Below are 21,257 nucleotides of genomic sequence, written 5' to 3'. Positions count from 1 at the left end.
GTGTCTTCACCCCTCGGGGGCTGGTTTTGTGTTCAGAGTTCTGGAGACCTTGGCCCCCGGGGTCCGACTAGGACTGTTCTGGGGGAGCAGCACCCTCTAGAGGAGGGAGCGAGCGTGGGTGAGCCAGGTGGGGCAGCGGGAGACCCCATGGGGCTCAGGGCTGGGCCTGGTCCCTTCCTCGGAGCCCCGCCAGCTGGCAGCGCGGCGCAGCTTGTTTATCTGCTTCTGACTCGGGCCACCTCGGAGAACAAAGCTGCCTGGCTGTGGGAGGTGGCACGACAGCTGGGAGCAGCTGGAGGAGGCAGACGGAAAGGCTGGCGGCAGAGGGCACACGGCTGGAGGCGGCAATCACAACAAAGCGTTGGAGCCAGGAGCCAAAATCTGCAGCGCCCGGATCTGTAGGCCTGACGCTGGGCTCTGGAAGCTTTAGGCTCTGCCTCCTGCGGCGCAGCTGGGACCCTGCACGCGGGGCACCCCGGAGGCACGTCCTGAGCCCATGACACCCATGGGGATGAGCCTGGGTACGCGGAAGTTGCTATGATTGAAAAGTTCTGGGGGCATCTGGCTGGCTCGGTCAGGGGAGCGTGCCGTTCTCGATCTCAGGGTTGTGAATTCGGGCCCCACATTGGGTGTGGAGCCTACTTTAAAAAAGTAAAAAGAAAAAAAAAAGGTTCTGGACCAGGAACTGGAAGACCCAGGTTCTGGTCTCATCTCTACCACTGACTTGTTTGGGATAAATCTCTGAGCCTGTTTCTTTTTTCTTTTCTTTTTTTTTTTTTTTTTAAGGTTTTATTTTATTCATTCATGACACACACACACACACACACACACACAGAGGCAGAGACGCAGGCAGAGGGAGAAGCAGGCTCCCTGCAGGGAGCCCGATGTGGGACTCGGTCCCAGGACCCCGGGGTCGTGCCCTGAGCTGAAGGCAGATGCTCAACCGCTGAGCCACCCAGGCGTCCCACTGAGCCTGTTTCTCATGATGACTTTTGTATTTAGTTCATGGTACGAGGGTCAAATTACGTATTTTATGAGCTGCAGCATGATATATAATCGTAGACTTTCATTTTGGGAATGAGAAGCTTTCCCCTGGGCCCTGAGAGCCTCCCTTCCTGAAGATACAAAGCTAAGACTTTGATGACGGGTCTGGGAACGTCACCGTAGGAGGTGCGGGGAGAGAAGGTGTGCAGGCAGGCGGCAGGCAGGCATCCTGATCTGCCGTGAGTGCAGGTGAAAGCTAGCAGACCGTCCCTGCCTCTGTCCAGGCCTTGATTCCCTCCGTAGACCCTGCCCAGTGCTGTCCACCCTGCCCTTGAACGCCTCCAGGGACAGAGCACTGTCTACCTTTGGAGAAGCTCTTTCCGCGTATGGAAGTCCGGACTGTTACCTGGATCTCTGTCGTAGCAGTCCGGAATCTTTGCTCCTGTGCTGCGAACTCATTGGTCCTGGTGGCTCCTCTTAGATGGCAAAGGACAAGGCCAAAGCCTCGTTCACGTGACAGCAACTTCAAACCAAATACCTGCACACAGCCTCTCGTACCCCTAGGTGGTCTCTTCTCCCCACTAACTTCCCCGCCTCCCTCAGCCACTCCTTACACGCTCTGGTTCTGAATCCTCTCATAGCCTGACTGTCCTCGGAGACTCAAAACGGCAGGTACAGGGTGAGCAGAGTCAACGACTTCCTTATTCTACATACTTGAAGAGTAGCTTAGACAGCATCGCTGGGACGCCCCGTCGGTGAAGCATCTGCCTTCAGTTCAGGTCATGATCCGCGGTCCTGTGACTGAGCCCCGCGTCGGGCTCCCTGCTCAGGGGGAGCTGCTTCTCCCTCTGCCTTTGCCACTCGCCCTGCTAGTGCTCTCAGATAAATAAAATCTCTAAAAAAAAAAAAAAAAAAAAAAAATAGCATTGCTTGTTTTAACCAAAATGCATCCCATCTTTCCAATCCGGAATGGCTCAGGTGATTCTTGGACTCCAGTATGTACACCTACCTGATACCTTTTTTTGTTAGATTTGGCTCCTCCTGGATCCTGATTCTGTCCAGATCTTGCATCTGCGATCCATCCCTGCTTTGTGCCATCCCTGTAATCCATGTGCTGTATAGTTTTGAATAGGATTACTGTCATGAATGTTGAATGGGGTGAGGCCGAAGATAAAGCTCTGTGGGACGTCACGAGAAAACAGATCCCAGGCCGTCATGATCCCCTCAGGAGCACCACTCGTTTTTGTGTGGGTTAGTCCCCAGCATCGGAGCGGCATTCTGCTCATTTTTCGTGGTCTTATCCTCAAGGACAGAAGGAGAGATCTTGTCAAAAATCTTGCATAGACACACTTTATCTGTTGCCTTGCTGTGACTGCCCATCTAGTAACCTTGTCTTAGAGGGAAGTTAGGCCACTTGGTGTGACTTGTTCTTGGTCACCCCAGGCTGGGTCCTGCTGATAACTGCCCTCCCTCCGACATTCCCAAGTGATCACAATCCTTTTTTTTTTTTTTTTTTTATTCATTTGAGAGAGAGAGAAACAGAGAGGGACAGAGGGGGGAGGGAGAGAGAGAAGCTCAAGTAGACTCCCGGCTGAACGTGGACCCAGACACGAGGGGGCTCGATCTCACGACCCTGAGATGATGACCTGAGCTGAAATCAACAGTCAGACGCTCAACCGACTGAGCCACCCAGGCGCCCCAAGTACTCAGCCTTAATGCTCTGTTCTAGAATCTTGCCCTGGGTCACTATCTTACCCAGTGTGTGAAACGTATCTTGTTTCTCTTTTTGAAAATTAAAAAAAAAAAAAAAAGAAAATTACGTTCACTCGTCCACAACTTTCCAGCACTTCCTCTGTCTGCTCACAGTTCTTCAGAATCTCTTAGAGGTCGCACGACTTTTCCAGTTTGAGGATCAAATGAGAAGGCACGCTAATCTGTAAACTTGAAAATGGTATAGAGATGCAGGCGCTGCGCGTGGTTTTTTCAATATTACTACTACTACTGAGTATCGAATGGGGCTTTACTTGGGCTCTAAATAATAATTCTTCAGAATTATGGAGCTTCCCCTTTGCTCCAAGGTAGCTGAGGGTACTGGGAAGTGGCCGAGCGGTCTCACCCGGACAGAGGTTCCACATGGGCAGAGGCTGGCAAAACAGGCGCCTGGTTGCCTCTAACATCTTGGGTTTCCCGTCCAGTGGTGGTCGCCAGTTCAGTGTCTGCGTGGGTGGGTGTTTGGAGGGGCCCAGATAGTTTCGTTTTCGGGGTGTCAGGTCTTGGGGAAGATGAGGTAAGGGACCAGGGTGAAGGACTGATAAAGTGCAGTGGTTCAGATTTTTTGGAACGGATACTGTGATGAGCCTCTTAGCTCTCCAGAGGCCAGACTCCCCCGAGATCGCCCTCCTCCCTCCCAGGTCTGGCCACCAGACCCAGAGTCCAAGGGCTCCAGTGATTGAAATCCTTTCTCTGCTGGAAAAGTACAAGTTACTCCTTGGGCAGGGGTGCCGGCACCTTGGAGGAGCAGGTGAGCGGTCTCCTGTTTCAGAGCCTCGGCCCACTTTCTTCGATCAGGACAGACAGCAATCCCGAATTCGAGCTCTTGCAGACGGGGGTGCTGACTACTATACACGAGCCCTCCTACTTCACTCGGTCAAGGCGGCTCGGCCGCGGTGAGCTGCTGTCTCCCCCAGTCCTCGGGGAAACGGTCCTGCACCGCCAGGAGGCCCGGATGGGACGTTCTCCTTCACCGTGGCTCAGCTGCTTGCGTGGGTCCTGTCTGCACTCCTCCCACCCACGTGCGCCCCCGGGATCCGGCCTGAATCCCCCCACATGATGCAGATGGGTGACGACGGTGATGGTGATGGTAAAGGAGTAATAGTAATCATAATAACGCATAGTGAAATGGTCTGGTTGCTCAGAGAACACCTTGAAGGCAGAAGGGTGGGCAGTTTCTGCTACTTCCTTGGCCAGATGAGCATCTTGGCGTCCCTGGCGAGTACTGACTTGGGGCTGGGGGTCAGGTGGGGGTATCAAGGGCCCGGGGGTTTTGAGGCGGGCTGGCCTGGGACAGCTTCAGCGGGATAGTCTTTCTTGCTCTGCCATTCACGAGGGTGGGGAGGGATCCTATTTCAGAATTGGAGATCTTCACAGAACTGGTTTTGCGGGGAATGGAGACGAGTAGAACCCTCTCTTCTTGCCCCACCTTCAAGGAACTGTGAACTTATGACTCTCTCTCTTTTCTGTCCCTCCCAAGAATTACAAATATCAGACTGCATTGCAGTTATTTGCTCGCTGAACGTGGGTCTCGCTCGCTAGGCGTGAGTTCTTGGAGAGCAAGGATGGTGTCATTTCTATTGGTGACTCACCTGCATCTTGCACAGCGGTCGGCGTGGAGCAGGTGCTCATAAGTATTGGCCGACAGTGAGAACAAACAGTGGCGCTGAGCGGATGTCCCCTCTTCGGTCGCGCAGGGTGGTGGCTAGGAGTTGGCTGGATGTCTGCAATAACCTCCGTTATGCTGTCTTGCTCCCTCCAGATGACGTCTGTCGCCAAGGTGTACTACAGCCAGACCACTCAGACGGAGAGCCGGCCCCTCGTGGGCCCAGGGGTCCGGCGGCGCCGGGTCCTGACCAAGGACGGCCGCAGCAACGTGAGGATGGAGCACATCGCCGACAAGCGCTTCCTCTACCTCAAGGACCTGTGGACCACCTTCATCGACATGCAGTGGCGCTACAAGCTGCTGCTCTTCTCGGCGACCTTTGCAGGCACCTGGTTCCTCTTCGGCGTGGTGTGGTATCTGGTGGCTGTGGCCCACGGGGACCTGCTGGAGCTCGGCCCCCCGGCCAACCACACCCCCTGCGTGGTACAGGTGCACACGCTCACGGGGGCCTTCCTCTTCTCCCTCGAATCGCAGACCACCATCGGCTACGGCTTCCGCTACATCAGTGAGGAGTGCCCGCTGGCCATCGTGCTTCTGATTGCCCAGCTGGTGCTCACCACCATCCTGGAAATCTTCATCACGGGGACCTTCCTGGCAAAGATCGCCCGGCCCAAGAAGCGGGCGGAGACCATCCGGTTCAGCCAGCACGCGGTCGTCGCGGCCCACAACGGGAAGCCCTGCCTCATGATCCGAGTCGCCAACATGCGGAAGAGCCTCCTCATCGGCTGCCAGGTGACGGGCAAGCTGCTTCAGACCCACCAGACCAAAGAGGGCGAGAACATCCGGCTCAACCAGGTCAACGTGACTTTCCAGGTCGACACGGCCTCGGACAGCCCCTTTCTCATTCTGCCCCTGACCTTCTACCACGTGGTAGATGAGACCAGTCCCTTGAAAGACCTCCCCCTGCGCAGTGGCGAGGGTGACTTCGAGCTGGTGCTGATCCTCAGTGGGACGGTGGAGTCCACCAGTGCCACCTGCCAGGTGCGCACGTCCTACCTGCCGGAGGAGATCCTCTGGGGCTACGAGTTCACCCCGGCCATCTCGCTGTCCGCCAGCGGCAAATACATCGCTGACTTCAGCCTTTTTGACCAGGTGGTGAAAGTGGCCTCCCCTGGCGGCCTCCGCGACAGCGCTGTCCGCTACGGAGACCCTGAGAAGCTCAAGTTGGAGGAGTCGTTAAGGGAACAAGCGGAGAAGGAGGGCAGCGCCCTGAGCGTGCGCATCAGCAACGTCTGACGGCCTGGTTTCCCGCCTCCCCGTCCCTCTGGTGTGTCCTCTGTCGGCGTCCCGGGGGAAGGCCGTCATCCCGGCTTCCCGGAGGGCCCCAGAAGCACCCATCCTCCGCCCCCTCTGCTTTAACCTGGCGGCCCGCGGGTAGGCGAGGCCACCTGGAGTCCCAGCTTTCCTTCCAGTGTCCCCTGCATCCTCCCCCAAGATACACAACCCCCCCGACGCCGGGAGGGGGGTGGAGAGGGAAGATTAGGCTGCAGTGGCCCAGGACGCCTCAGCCATGCTTGGAGACTCACATTAGGAGGACAGTGCAGTTGGATGGATAGACTCCCCCCCCCTCCCGCCGCCATCCAGGTTTGGCGATCTGAGGCCGCAGCCCCCACCCCCTCTCGTTCCCCACATGGCTAGTTCCCTGGGGCAAGACTCTGATGGTCCTTTTGGGGTCTGTGCCTCGAGATATAAGGCAATCTGGGTGAATCCCTCCCGGGTCCTCTACCAACCCCTGTTGAAAGAAGTCAGGGTTTTTCAGGGTGGTTCACTTCTGCCGGCAAATTCTGACTATAACCCAGGAGCTTGGTCACCAGTTTTCCCCCGTTTTGTCCAGTGGGACCTTCCCTTAGGATACCTGGTTCTCCCTTAGCTGCCTCTGCTCCCAGAGACCTGGGGCCGACGCAGGAAATAGGCCCCGGGCAGCACCGCACCTGCACGCGTCCTGGAATCAGACCTCTGCAGAGCTCTTGTCCAAATCCCTGACGCTCTTCCGCAGACAGCCCAGGGAGCATGTGTTGCCCTGTGGCCTGTGGATGGGATGGCCCTGCCAGCAGGTCCCCAGGCCCCCCAGAGAGGTCTGGAGAGATGTCCCAGACATTTACAGGGCATGGATCCCCTGGGAAAGTGCCACTGACCCTACCGTGAGGGAGGAGGAGTAAGCTCTCAGATTTCCAGCCGGCTGTGTGGAGCCCCGGGGACCCGGCGGTGCTTTATTGGGGTTTGGGCCGGGGCAGAACTGTGTGGCTGGTGGACAGCATTGTCCCTGACACCCCTGCCTGTGCTCCTCTGACAAGTGCCAGCTATTTTGTTAGGCAACGCTGGGAGGGAAGGAGACTACACGCCTCCTGATCCAATAACCAGGGTCTCCCTTAGCCATTCCTGAGACTTGGCATAGAGGGTCCCCAACCCCATCTCCTCTCCCCCGCAAGGACGCCACTTCCAGGTGAGTCAGAGGGCACACTTCAGGACATCAACCTCAGGCCGTTCCTTGGTCCCTGGTGGGGGCTGCGCGAGGGGCTGAGAAGGGTGTACGGGCACCAGAATTTTCTCTAAAGCCCCAAATCCCAAAAGTGCCTCCACCGACAGTGGCTTGGCATAGGGTCCCTGCACGAACCGTGGACCCGGTCAGTTGTTACAAGCCACACACTTCCCAGAACGCGTCCACGCGCCTGGGGCTGGATCCACGGTCACCTCAGGATCTGCATAAGATCCTCTCATGTGTGTCTTTCCTTGAACTCCGCTGACTCCGACCTGAAGACCCTTCATTCTTCACTGACCGTACACCCCACCCACCAGCACTCCCAAGCTCTCAAGGGAACAAGACCCAGGAAAACGTGAAAATCTGACACACAGAATGGAAGGCAAAGAGCCAGTGTCTGGGCTCCCAACTTTATTCAACATTAGACTTACCAGATTTCTTCCAGGGTGGGGGGTCGCAGTTCTGGCGTGAGCGTGAGCGTGAGCGCGTGTGCACCGGGACGCCTCCTCCACCAGCAAGCCGTCCTCCCCTAGCTTCCTCTGCACACAGCTGCATCCCTCCTGAGGGTCTGGAATCCCTTCTCCCTGGTCCCCTGCTGTCGGCTCCAGGCCCCCAGGCTGCTCAGATTCTTGCTTAACACAATGAGGACATTTTCTGACTTAACTGTTTTTGATTTTGCTCTGCGACCCCAGACTTTGCTCTAAGCTGCACTTTAACGAGTCCTACTATCCTCTTAATACAGCCCGGCTTCGTCTGCCACAGGCCTCCCCAGAGGACAGTGCCCCCCACCCGCACCCTCCCCGGCTCCGCACAGCCTCTTCCTCGGAGCTGAAATCCTTCTGCAGGCTATCGGACGAGCTTCGGGAGCAGCCAGGTCCTGTGGGACGTGGGCCCCTGACCACACCAACCGTAGACTGGAACGTCAGGGAGCACTCGGCACCCACCGGAACAGGAGAGTCCCCACGGGCAAAACAACAGATGGGAGAGGGCACTCAGGGTGTGACGACGACGATGACGGGGGTGGTGCTGACGGACCTCGCGAAACCCGCGAGACCAGTGTCCCCTGGACCAGCAGACGAGACGGAGGCGGAGGCTCGGGAAGTGGGACGTGGTACATAGGGAGGCTGACCCGAGGAGAGAGACCGAGAGAGTATGTGCATGTAGAGAGATGTCTATGGATGTACATAGGACCAAACATGCTGAATGTACAGAAAGGAGATCGTAGCACGGGGCGGATACCCGGCTCTGGGTTCGGGGTCGGACTCCCCGGGTTTCCAGACCTGTGCCCGGTGATCCTGGTTTGCACGTGCAAGCGGGACAGCTGAGGAGGCTTTCGGGTTTGATGGCGGGAGAGGGAGGTGTGGAGGCCGCTCCTCAGAGGAGGAGATGCCCACTGAGGCTGGGGATACTCCCCGCACCCAGGCCCGGGAGGGAGGAGGGAGCGGGAGGACTCGGGCGGCCGCTCGGCCACGGGCACCTAGAACCCACCTACGCCGCGCTCCACCCCGGCAGTGTCTTGTCACTGTAGCACTTTGGTTTTGGTTTTAAAATAAAAGCACCTTCTGCGTCCTTTTCTGGAAGTGTACTGCACGCCCCCTTCCTCCGCGGGCCCTGCCGGGACGCCCCCACCTGGACTCCGTGAGCCGGGACCACGAGCTGCTGGGCCCACAGCCGGCCTGCGGCTGCCCAGATGCTCCCGGGGCCTGGGGCGTGCGGGCCTGGCGCGGGCTTGAGGGGAGCCCCAGGGGGACAGTCCCCCAAGAGGCTCCAGGCGTCCTCCGCCCCACCTCGTCCCCACCACCCGGCTCCACCAGCTAACAGGACCATCCAGGGATGCCCGAGGCCCAGCAGAGCAGAGAAGCCGGCTACCCCCCTGCTCCGAGGGGCGCCGGGAGCCTCGCGCACCTGTGCACCTGTGCGCTCACGCGCTCCCCTTGTAGGGTCAGCAGGGGCCGCCGGCTTGGTCACGGCCGGCTCTCGGCTCTCGAAGCACCATGTCCAGGACGGCGGTCCGTCCCCACGTCAGGGACTAAACCGGGCCAGAGTCACCCACGGAACAGGGACGGAGGAGCTCGTTTGGTTAATTTTACTTTAGTCTCTGCAGAAGAAGCTGCTGAATAAAAAACAGCACGGAGCTGTTTTTCCTCTAGCTTCTCGTAGACACGGAAGCTGGTCCTGGTGTGGGGCTGCCCGCAGGCCTACCAGGGGCGCAGCCAGCCCTCCCTCGGCCGTGGCTCCCTCCTTAACCCGGGGATCCTTTAGCAGAAGACCCCTTCACACCGAGTTTTTAAAGGATTAACAGAAGAAAAAAGTCACGGTTTAGCAATCTATCGATATCCAATCGGCTCGGCTCAATCCAGGAATGTTGCTTCGGATCCTATGCCGTCCCTCCCAGCCAGATTCACGTGCCCCATGTCCCTTCCACACTACTGGGTCTGGACATTCCCTCGTGATCCCCGAGGCTCTATAAGCCTCTTCGTTTCATTGCTGGGCATTTTGCCCCAACATTCAAAGAGATGGATTTCCCTTCTACTCTTATCCATCCCTTACCTGGAAGGCCTGGTTGTCAACAGCCAGCCCTGAACCCTCTCTGATGCTTGCTAATGCATCCCAGAGTCACCGACCTCTGTTCCCCAGAAAAGGAAGGACAGAGGGAGGGGGAGGAGGGAGAAAACGCGGGGTCTCATCGTCATCAACAGATACTTACCTACAGCATTCAGGCAACACTGGTTCAGGGATGAGTCACAAGACATATGAGATAGAGGAAATATGAAATACACAGTCCCTTATGCTTTGATTAGGCTTTGAAGAGACTCGCAAACTTGTGAGGAAAACAAGGTAAGTCGCACACACCGAGGGCATACCACAAACGTCAGGGAAGGCAACAAGCACAGGCCAAGGGCCAGATAAACCACCACCAACACGTTCTCAAGAGTGAGACGCGTGTGGAAAATACCTCCCGGGGACAGGCACTAGGCTAGGGAAGGTATCCATCTGTGAGGTCTGGTTAGAACACGTGTGACATGAGACTCAAGAAAAGTCATCAAATACTGAGTTCCTATTACCTGGAAGGTACCATTCAGGTATAGAAGGACATTGAACACACGATGCACGCCCCAGGGAGGTACATTCTCACTGGGCTTTGCACCTGCTGTTCTTCGCTGGAAACCCCTCCTGCCCGCTGCCCTCAGCCTTGCTCACTCTTACTTACCATGCCCATCTCAGCCGGAAATGCTGGTTAAAAGCTGTGGTGGCACCGCCTACCCGTCTTTCATAGCACTTACCAGAGCAGCAATTTGACTTGTGAATTTATTTGACGGATGCCTGTCTCTCTCACTAGACTTTAAGTGTCGTGTGAATGGGATTCATGTCAGTGTTTGGTCATCAGTACAGCCTGGAGCTTCGCCCAGGACCTGCACCTTTGATGCCCCGTAAATGTAGCAGAGCAAGGGAAGGGGGAGGGAATTGTCTCACGTTCACACAGCTAGTACACAGAGGAGCTCCTGTGCTTGTTAAGTATCCATTAAAGATTTAGGTAACATATTTCATAAGACATGACATAATTAACTGTCAAAAAAAAAAAAAACCAAACTAGTACAATAAACTCCACAGTTTTGGAAGGGGGAAAATTATTTGCACTAGTTAAGGTCTAGGGAGAGTTTTGAGGAGTTGAAGTTAGACTCCAGTACCAAAGGACAAATAGTATTTAAAGGGAACACAGGGGGAAAAAAGGAAAAAAAGGAAAAAAGAAAAGAAAAAGATAAAGGAAAAAGGAAAAAGGCAAAGACAAAAGGGATCCTTTGTAGGTGATACAGCAGGAACAAAAGTACCATAGGACGAAAGCACAGGGCATAGCTAAAGGATGGGTAATAAACCTAGAATAGAGGGTTTTACAGGCGAATAGATTGAAAAGGCAGGGTCACAGAGGGACTCAATGTCAGCCTAAATGGTCTTTTTTTTTTTTTTTTCTATAGGCAATTGGGAGCCATTGGAGATATCTGGAGGAAAGAATCTAATAAAGTACTGTTTATGAACATCAAGTTAGCCGTAGAATTGAGAGACAGGAGATGCTAAGCCAGTTAGGAGGCTTGCAAAAGCTTGGGGGAGAGGTAATTGCCACAGATCCTGGTGTAGTGGAGGTGGTCGGTATGTATCATTAATTAAATGAGTTGTTGAAGTTCTGGGTTAAATTCAACGAAAAGAATTTAGAACAGGTTCAAAAGGAAATTACAAAGCAGGCAACGTAAGCAAGGTCTAAAAAAACAAAACAAAGAAAGTGACTAAATCAGCCGGGACTCTAGCAGAAAACAGAGGGTATACTTAAAGAGCTAATAGGGGTAGGATTTAAGGAAGGGGTTATTTATAAAGGTGTGGGCAGGGCTAAGAAGCCAACAAGGGATGGTGAGGCACCCAGGGACTCCCCACGGCAGGAGAGTCTTTACCAGTCTTAAGCCTGGCAGGATGGTTACTGGAAACTGGTGAGAGTTGTAGCCAAGGCAGGGGGCTGTCGCCCCAGTGGAAGCCATGGTCTCAGGCAGCAGGACTCAGCCACGGCCAAAGACCCGCTAGTGCCTCCCCCTGGCCTAAGCTAACGGGCAGCCAGAGGGCAGGGAAGACTGCGTGATGCTGGCCAGCACAAGGCAAAGAAGATGGAGAGTCGATCTGGAAAGGTCAGTATCCCGACCGAGGTCGAGGTCACTGGCTAAGGATGCTGGGGACAATCTACGCCTGGGTGTAGCTGGCTCTATTAGGGCAAAAGCCTGGAGGCAGACAGGAAAGGGGGGCGGATTAGAAGAACTCTTAAGTAATAGTTAAGAGGTAACCAACAGCTGAGCATCTCAAAAAACTGCAGCGCTTTTGGAAAGAGGTGAGAAACAGAATCCCTGAGCCCAGTTGCAGAAAGCTCAGGATGGGCTCCTGAAAGCCTGGGATGCTTCTGTCCCGCCTCGAAACCGTAACGGAAGTCGGGCCTCTCTGTCCAAGTTCTGTTCCTGGCCTCCAGTCCTTTCTTCAGTTCCACAACTGCTTCCTGTATCTCCCTCCTTGGACTTCAGTGATCCAAGCAGAGTTCGTTTTGATTAGCTGTTTCCTGATCTGCCCAATTAGGTGTCTTCCACCTACCTAGTAGGTAAGCTCCATGGGGTCGGGTTGGTCGAAGCCTTTCTGCGAGACACCTAAACCAACCCTGCCGGAGGAACCGTTCCTTAGGTAATCCTTAGACACCCACCTCGCATATCCTCTATTCTCTGGGATTAAGCCTCACTTAGCTATCGCCGGCGGAGAGAATAATCAGTGCTGGACTCATTGTGACAGTGAATATCAGAAAGATTCAGACAAGGGATCGAATCAGAGAAGGCAGAGAAGTAAATCAGAATTCATCATTGACATTTTATTTGCAGGTCAGCCACACAGTAGTTAGAAATAATCTGGGCCACACGGACCTGCTTTTGTGTTCCAGCTGTTGTCGCATTAGTTGATGATGCGACTTAGGAAAATGACTTCACCTCCTAAGTCTTGATTTCTTCATTTGTGAAGGTAGCATATCCACCTTACACGGCAAGTATTTAGCACGATGCCTGATACCCTGCAAATAAGTCCTTAACAAAGCCTTAACTGGCTCTTGGAAATCCTCCTCCTCATTATCAGCATGGTGATGTGCTGCCCTGTATGTGTAGCTACTATACTGCAAAAGAGGTTAAAAGTAACTACCTACGTGACGTATATAATTACAATAAGGCACATAAAAGGAGAAAAAAATACCAGAATATGAATAAGGAATGTATCCGACCAACATGGTCCATCCAAAAGATGAATGTAACTTGTAGGATGGGGGGTGGGCAGTCCTGGGAGCTGCATGTAGAGGCTGAAGGGAGTCATCGACTCTCTTTATTCTGGTGGAGAAAACTTCCCCTAGGAAGCCAGGTCAATCTGTAAAATCAACTAAATCAGGATTTTCTGGACATTTATAATGTGCCTAAAACTGCAACAAATTAGAACTAAAAAAAAAAAACAACACACAACTAAGGATAAGATATAATCCCTAACCTCAAAAACCCTGCGGTTTCACTGAAAAGGTTATGAATATCACCTAAAATGAATTATGGTATTCACAATTTTTTTAAAAAAGATTTTATTTATTCATGAGAGACACAGAGAGAGAGGCAGAGACCCAGGCAGAGGGAGAAGCAGGCTTCCTGCAGGGACCCCGATGCGGGACTCGATCCCAGGACCCCGGGGTCACGACCTGAGCCACAGGCAGGTGTTCAACCACTGAGCCACCCAGGCGCCCATGGCATTTGCAATTCTGCATACGAAGTGCAATACGTGCCCATAGAAGGGAAAGAGCTAATGTGCGGGAGGCCTTGGTGGGAAATTCAGGGAAGCAGGGGTTAGAGTTGGGTGGGGGACGGGGGTAGAGCTTCAGACGGGTAAAGATGTTGGAAAGACAGTTGGACTGGGAGTTGGGGGCGCTCCCGGGAATGCCCTCCAGAGGGACTCTGGCAAGAGGGACCCCCGAAGTAAATTCAACCTTACCGAGTGCCCACTGTGAGTCTGCTAAGGCGCTGACACTGCGGTACAGAAAAAAACAAGATCATCTCCGTTCTCAGGGTCCTGACGGAAAACAAGGAAAGAGGGAACAAAAAAATCAGGTGTCTGGGCGCCTGGGCGGCTCAGGTCATGATTCTCATCGGCTCCCTGCGAGCCAGGAGTCTCCCTCTCCCTCTGCCTCCCCCTGCCCCTGCCCGTGCTCACTCTCTCTCTCCCCCAAATAAATAAGTACAATCTTTAAACAATCTGGAGTCACAAGGCACTGTGACAAACGCCGTGATGAAGAACAGTCATTTCGAGCAGCCCTGGTGGCGCAGTGGTTTAGCGCGGCCTGCAGCCTAGGGTGTGATCCTGGAGACCCTGGATCGAGTCCCACATCAGGCTCCCTGCATGGAGCCTGCTTCTCCCTCTGCCTGTCTCTCTCTCTCTCTCTCTCTGTGTCTCAATCAATCAATCAATCAATCTTAAAAAAAAAAGAAGGGTCATCTCTGAAGAGAGGGTGGGGCGCTGGGACAGGGCTGGGGGTGGGCGGGGTCTTCGGTGTGGGTGAGCCTCTAGAGCCTGGGGCCCTGGCACCGTGGTGGAGGGGAGGCAAGAACGGTGCTCAGTGGCCACTCAGGTGGGCACTCGGCAGGCGCTCCCTGGGCACTCAGCGGGCACTCGGGGCACTCAGTGGGCGCTCAGGTGGGCACTCGGTGGGGGCTCAGGTGGGCACTTGGCAGGCACTAAGGCAGGCGCTCAGGTGGGTACTTAGTGGGTGCTCAGGTGGGTACTTGGCGGGCGCTCAGGCGGGCACTCAGCGGGGACTCAGGTGGGCACTCGGCAGGCGCTCAGGTGGGCACTTGGTGGGCACTCGGCGGGCGCTCAGGCGGGCACTCGGTGGGCACTCCCTGCGCATTCGCCGGGCGCTCCACGGGCACTCGGCGGGCACTGGGAAGGTGCTCAGGCCGGCACTCGGCGGGGGCTCAGGTGGGCACTCGGCAGGCGCTCAGGTGGGCACTTGGTGGGCACTCGGCAGGTGCTCAGGCGGGCACTCAGGCGGGCACTCAGGCGGGCACTCGGTGGGCACTCCCTGGATATTCGCCGGGCGCTCCACGGGCACTCAGGTGGGCAGTCGGCGGGTGCTCCGTGGGCTCAGGTGGGCGCTCAGCGGGCGCTCAGGCGGGCACTCAGGCGGGCTCTCGGCGGGCGCTCAGCGGGCGCTCGGGTGGGCCTCAGGTGGAGGCGCCCGGATGCCTCCAGGCGTTAACACCCGAAGGGTCGCGCGCCGGCGGGCGGCGGGGAGGCTCCGGGGACCCGGGGCAGCTGACAGCCGCAGCCGCGTTGCGGGCCCCCTCCCGGCCGCCCTCCCGCCCTCCCCGCGGGGCCCCCGGCCAGGACACGGCCGCCAGCTCCCGGGGCTGCACACAGGGGCGCCCGCCGCCCCCCGGAGCCCCGCTGGCGGGCGAGCTGCGCACCTGGCGGCCGGACGCCCCCCCCCTCCGGCGTCTCAGGCTCGGGGGCCGCGGCGGGAAGGGCGGAGCGGAGCAGAGCAGAGCAGAGCAGAGCAGCGGGGCGCCGCGGCCAGACGCGGAAGTCCCGCCCCCGCCGCAGGAAGCCAATCCGGAGGGAGAGAACGGCGGCGTGGCTCCTCCCCCGGAAGCGGGGCGGGGCGTGGGCGGGGCGCGCGCGTCGGGGGCGGGGCTCCCTGCCGGAAGCGGCCGCGGCGCGGGGGCGCGGGGCTTCGGGGCTGCGGGGGGCGGGCGCGGGCGGGGGATGGGCCGGGCCCTGGGCCTGCGGGTGCGGCCCGCCGGGGTGTTCGGCGCGGCCTTCGTGGCGCGGGTGGCCCTGGTGCTGTACGGCGCCTTCCAGGACCGGGCGCTGCTCGTGCGCTACACGGACGTGGACTACCGGGTGTTCACGGACGCCGCGCGCTTGCTGTCGCAGGGCCGCTCCCCGTACCTGCGCGCCTCCTACCGCTACACGCCGCTGCTGGCCTGGCTGCTGACGCCCAACGTGCACCTGTGCGAGCCGTTCGGGAAGCTGCTGTTCATCAGCTGCGACCTGCTGGCCGCCTGGCCGCTCTACCGCCTGCTGCTCCTGCGCGGGCTGGGCCGGCGCGGGGCCTGCGGCTACTGCGCCCTGTGGCTGCTGAACCCCCTCCCCATGGCGGTGTCCAGCCGCGGCAACGCGGACGCGCTGGTGGCGGCGCTGGTGCTGGCGGCGCTGTACCTGCTGGCGCGCGGGCGGCTGGCGTGCGCCGCCGTGGCCTACGGGCTCGCCGTGCACCTGAAGCTGTACCCGGTGACCTACATCCTGCCCATCGCGCTGCACCTGCGGCGGGGCGCGCCCCGGCCCGCGCCCCCGCCCGCGCCCGCGCCCGCGCCCCGCCGCGCCCGTGCGTCCGCGCTGCTCCGGGCGCTGTGCAGCCGCGCGGTGCTGCTGTTCGCCGCGGTGGCCGGGCTCACCTTCTGCGCCCTGAGCCTCGGCTTCTACCGCCGCTACGGCTGGGAGTTCCTGGAGCACACCTACCTGTACCACCTGACGAGGCGGGACATCCGGCACAACTTCTCGCCCTACTTCTACATGCTGTACCTGACGGCCGAGAGCCCGTGGAGCCCTGCGCTGGGCGTCGCCGCCTTCCTGCCGCAGCTGCTGCTGCTCTCGGCCGCGTCCCTGGCCTACTACAGGGACCTCGCCTTCTGCTGTTTCCTGCACACGGCGATCTTCGTGACTTTCAACAAGGTCTGCACCTCCCAGTACTTCCTCTGGTACCTCTGCCTGCTGCCCCTTGTGATGCCGCAGGTGAGGATGCCCTGGAAACGCGCCGCCGGCCTCCTGGTGCTGTGGTTCCTCGGGCAGGCCTTGTGGCTGGCGCCCGCCTATCTCCTGGAGTTCCAGGGAAAGAACACCTTTCTGTTTATCTGGTTGGCCGGTTTGTTCTTCTTCCTCATCAACTGTTGCATCCTAATTCAGATCATTTCCCATTACAAGGAGGAACCCCCGGCAGAGAGAGTCAAATGTGACTGAGCATGGTCCGGTTCTTCTGCCCAGCGTTGTTACATTCTGATTGTCCCCAGTGGACCAGAACAGAGCCTTGGAAAACATTTTTGAACATCGCTGTGCGCCCTACTGAACACTGAGTGTGGAGCGTAAAACCCTGTTCTGGGGCAGCCCTGGGGGGCTCAGCAGTTTAGCACCTGTCTTCGGCCCAGGGCGTGACCCTGGAGGCCCGGGATGGAGTCCTGCGTCGGGCTCCCTGCATGGAGCCTGCTTCTCCCTCTGCCTGTGTCTCTGCCTCTTTCTCTCTCTCTGTCATGAATAAACAAATCTTAAAAAAAAAACAAAAAAAACAAAACAAAAACAACCCTTTTCCAACAAAAATTAAAAGGCACGGTTGCCTTATTTGTAAAGGGGACTCAATGATTGAGGTCTGCCTTCAGGAAATCTTCAGACTCATTTATCTGGGACATGATGGGAAGTCAAGGTTACTTGTTTGAAAATGGGAAGTCTGATGAAACTATCAGATGCTAAAAGATTTTTGTAGAGAAATAGAGGAATGTAGTCAGAGACCTAAGAGCTAAGCCAGTATTTGTACCAGTTACACTATATTGCAGTTGGAAGCTTTTTCTTCTTAAATCCTTCTCCATAGCTGTGAAAATTCCAAGACTGATCCTACTGTGCAGCTTTTAGATGTCAAGTGTCAAATAATACCACTGTGCTTAGGATGGGAGAGTCCATTCTGTATTAAAAGTGGGGGCTTAAAAAAAAGTGGGGGCTTAGAAAAAGAGGCCAAAAATTTACATTGTGATCATGTTTCACATATTTGTTTGATTATTTAGTTTTTCAGCACTTAGTCTCAGTGGCATTAGAATACCATTTGGTTTTTTACAGAAAGGATTAAATTAAAATTCACCCATCGTCAAACTTAAGTCATTACATATTTTAAAATAGCATCTTGCTTTTGATATTTGATATTTGTAGTCCACTAACTTTAGGGACACTTTAGTGTTCTCTTATAGCTCTTTGTTTTTAATTTTCTGATTGCCTGTAGAGTATTTTTCATATGGAATTTAACTTAATCAAATGTCACATGTTTTATGAAAATGAAAGTTAGATTTTAAGTGATACAAAACATAATTGTTAGTAAGGCATTTCCCAGCTTAAAAATACCCCACTTAAGAAAATTCCATGGTGAAACTAAAGACTTATGTGGAGGCTCGGGAAAGCCTAAGAAACATCCTAAGTAGACATTAGTCTTTTAGACCAGGAACTTGAGGGAGAGGATGTGGAAATCGGAGGCTTTGGTGAGCAGATCCATTTCCTGTGTTACTATAATATTTCTAGGGAAGAACTGCTTTCAACGGACATCTTTCACGCAGATGGAAACACTTTCAAATGTATATGTGGAAGCATAAGGAAAGTGCCACATACTTAGTTAACAAGTCTGTGTAGAAACTCTTTCAACTAAGATCTTCCTTCAAGGAAACAGAAACTTTTTCAAATATTTTCTTGGAAACGTAAGGAAAGTGCCATATACTTAACTCAGTGCCACAGGTCTGTGTAACAAGTTTCAAACAAGCAACGTAAAACAGTTTTTTTTTTTTAACATACCCCATCTTGGTTGGGGACTTCCTAACACTCTAAAATGCAATAGCAATAATAGGAGTTGAGTTTATGATTGTGGTTTTAAAAGATGAGTAATTTAGCAACATTGTTCTTTCATAGTAAAAAACAAAAACAACCTCAGAGAAGTAGAATATTTCATATTGGTTTAGGCCAAGAAAGACTTTGAGAATAAGATGTGTATAGGCTGAACATAAATAAGAGTGCTATTACAGGCAGCACTTCTTTGATGGCTACCTTTTGGGACCTGCCATTAGAAAGAAGGGAAGAATGGGTGGTTTTGCAGGGGTTGTTGTTAGGTGAAAAGAGCAGAGAGCATTAATTGTTGAGGACAGTGACTTTTCTTACAGCATCTAGTCTCATATCCTACATTAGCTCTTATCTTGAGAGCTCTTTGTATATGATTGTTCACTAGTGGCCTTCCAGCCATGACATTCTTACCATTTTTTTTCATTCTTTTATAATATTTACTTTTTTTTTTTTTTCTTGTACAACTGGTGGGAAGAGGGTGGGAAACAATTCCAGCATCCCGATATAATTGTCTTATCAGCGCCACCGGTATAATGGTATCATGCAAGATTCCCAGTATAATTGTCTTTTTGGTATTCCTGCGTTTTAGATAATCATCAGTATATTCCCTTCTTAATTTCATAATCCTGTTTACTTTAGTATTCTTCTTTTGTAGCAGCTTACTCCTTACTTACATTGAAATCGCTGAATAACATTCCATGACATGGATATTCATGTTGTAAACGTGTCACTCTTCCATGGTTAAACCTTTAAAATTGCTTCTAATTTTTAATGTTCTAAATAAGACTTTAAAAATTTCCCATGTTTTATTATTATTTTAAAAAAGATTTTATGTATTTATTTACTTGAGAGAGAAAGCAAGAGAGGGTGCTTATGAGGGAGGAGGAGGAGGGAGAGAATCTCAAGCAGTTTCCATGCAGAGTGCAAAGCCCAACCAGGGGCTTGATCTTACCACTGAGATCATGACCTGAGCTGAAATCAAGAGTTGGATGTTTAACTGACTGAGCCACCCAGTCGCCCCTAACGTTTTCCACATTTTAGATCGTTCCCTTAATGTTGTCAGAATGTTACAGTATTCTTAGAAGTCAGTAGAGTTCTGCTGGGTCTTTGGAGAGCTTTTTTTTTTTTTGGAGAGCTTCAAATGCATAAGCTGCCCTGCAGGAAATTCTCTACCAAAGAACTGTAGGCATTTCTCAAAAGCTGTAGAGTATTTGTAGCTCATATGCTGCAAAACATTTATAAATTAATTAATTCATGAAATGATTTTAATTTGTCTCTTGAGGACTTTATTTTTTTTTTCATTTTTTTCTGGTTTTATAAACCCTGTCTTCTTTTCACTTGTAGTCCTTTTGAATTTTTTAAAAAATTTATTTATTCATTAAAGACAGAGAGAAAGAAAGAGGCAGAGACACAGGCAGAGGGAGAAGCAGGCTCCCTGCAGGGAGCCCGACGTGGGACTCCATCTCAGGACTCCAGGATCACGCCCTGGGCCGAAGGCAGGCACTAAATCACTGAGCCACCCAGGGATCCCCCACTTGTAGTCCTTTTGGATTCCTTATTAGTTCTTTAAGAATACCTTAAAATTGTGTAGGACTTTCCCTTATTTCCAAGAGGACCTTGTAATTTATTTTTTCAGTAGTTGCCTTAATGTCTTCAAAATGTGGTCCTTAAATATCTCTAGATAAATTACCTGGATTAGATTCATCGGAAAGGCCAATACTCACCACCCCCTCCACCCACAGTCCAAGAATCTCTCTAAGCCATTGATTGATTGATTGATTGAAGATTTTATTGGTTTATACGTGAGAGGCAGAGAGAGAGAGGCAGAGACACAGGCAGAGGGAGAAGCAGGCTCTAGGCAGGGAGCCCCGTGCGGGACTCGATCCTGGCACTCCAGGATCATGACTTGAACCAAAGGCAGACGTTCAACTGCTGAGTCACCCAGGTGCCCTAAAACCATAGATTTTAGGTACTGACTTCTTACGTTTTGGCTGGATGACTCTGACATAATATTGTTTTCAAAAGTTGTATAGAACTTGTCTTTCAGTTACTTTTCTGCACTACCACCCAGTCCCAGCCAGCCGTACAATGAGTGAAGATGGAAAATTTCACCCGGGACAGTCTCTAAATGCAACCCTCTGTTTTTGTTTTTATTCCCCAGTGCTTTATTATGAATAATTTTAAACATGACCCATAAACCTACCATTGAAATTAAACAATTAACATTTTGCCCTATTTGTTTTTTTATACATGCTATTTTTATTATTTATTTGTATATATAACTTTTTCTGAACCATGTGAGGTTGCAAACATCGTTGAATTTTCAGTAAATGCATCACCATGCAGCTCCTAGAAATAGTGCTTTCTTTTTTTCTTTCTTTTCCACAGAAAGCCTAAAAATAATTTATTCCAGTAGATGGCAGAAATAAGAAAGTCATCCTGAAAATATACTTTGGTGTAATTCTGTTGGGACAGATACTCCCTCTGAACATGCTCCCCTCCTGACTGCCTTGTCTTGTGACAGTTTTTAAACACTTTGGTGATTCCCATGTTGTGACCAGGCAGGAGTCATCTTCAAATTCACAGGATCCAAGGAGAGAGCAATGTGCTTCTCAGAAGAATAGCATCTTCTATCTCAGTAGAGTGCATAAACATTTTACAGAGTCAGCACAGTTTAGGTTAAGTAGGCACATAATTCATCAAAATGTAAAAAAAAAAAGGCAACAGGAAAAAATACTGCATTGTAGAATAAGATACTCAAATATGGTGTGACTGTTTAAGGCAGGTGATGGCCCAAACAGGCAAGTCAAAGAAGGCGGTCTGGGTTTGGAGTTGATTTTGCATCTAGAGGAATTCTCTTCGTGACAAGAGATAGCAGCAAACTCAACAGGTTACCAACATGGTGATGGTAACTCCCCGGGTGGGACCCTTAGGGATGAACCAGGGCACACAGACGCCGACGAAGCCCCAGAACACGCTCATCACGATGAGGGGCACCGTGAGGCTGTTGTACGCCCTGGTTGCCGCAGAGCTGCGAACCCCTCCCCAGCCCCCTCACTTTGGTCCCACCCTAAAATAGTCCTTTCTTACAAAACCATAATATTGTTATCTAATGTAATTTAAACACCCTGACCATTTTCAAATTTCTCCCAATTATTTTGTGTTTATAACTCG

General features: G+C 53.1%; 2 protein-coding genes and 1 long non-coding RNA gene across 5 annotated transcripts in view; 2 read left to right on the top strand and 1 right to left on the bottom strand.

The window, feature by feature from the left end:
- Positions 1–8,468, top strand: part of KCNJ10 (potassium inwardly rectifying channel subfamily J member 10) — a 28,960-nt gene extending 20,492 nt beyond the window's left edge. For all 3 annotated transcript variants that reach the window (XM_077886868.1, XM_077886866.1, XM_077886867.1), the window contains one exon: positions 4,517–8,468. In XM_077886868.1, coding sequence (XP_077742994.1) covers positions 4,517–5,656 — 1,140 coding nt within the window. In that variant the 3' untranslated portion in view covers positions 5,657–8,468. The remainder of the gene's footprint in view (positions 1–4,516) is intronic.
- Positions 8,469–12,267: 3,799 nt separating this feature from the next.
- On the bottom strand, positions 12,268–14,894 carry LOC144307054 (uncharacterized). The gene is made up of 2 exons (XR_013374020.1): positions 13,653–14,894; positions 12,268–13,511 (listed from the first exon to the last, which is right to left on the bottom strand). It is a non-coding gene; the product is annotated as an uncharacterized LOC144307054 (long non-coding RNA).
- A 281-nt stretch (positions 14,895–15,175) lies between these two features.
- PIGM (phosphatidylinositol glycan anchor biosynthesis class M) lies at positions 15,176–20,311 on the top strand. Its single transcript, XM_077887093.1, has one exon. It carries the CDS (start codon positions 15,204–15,206, stop codon positions 16,455–16,457), a length of 1,254 nt encoding a protein of 417 aa, XP_077743219.1. The 5' UTR covers positions 15,176–15,203; the 3' UTR covers positions 16,458–20,311.
- Positions 20,312–21,257: the final 946 nt, after the last annotated feature.

This window comes from Canis aureus, chromosome 38 (genome assembly GCF_053574225.1).
Source record: "Canis aureus isolate CA01 chromosome 38, VMU_Caureus_v.1.0, whole genome shotgun sequence".
Lineage (NCBI taxonomy): Eukaryota > Metazoa > Chordata > Mammalia > Carnivora > Canidae > Canis > Canis aureus.
This window is presented reverse-complemented; position numbering and strand designations above follow the sequence as displayed.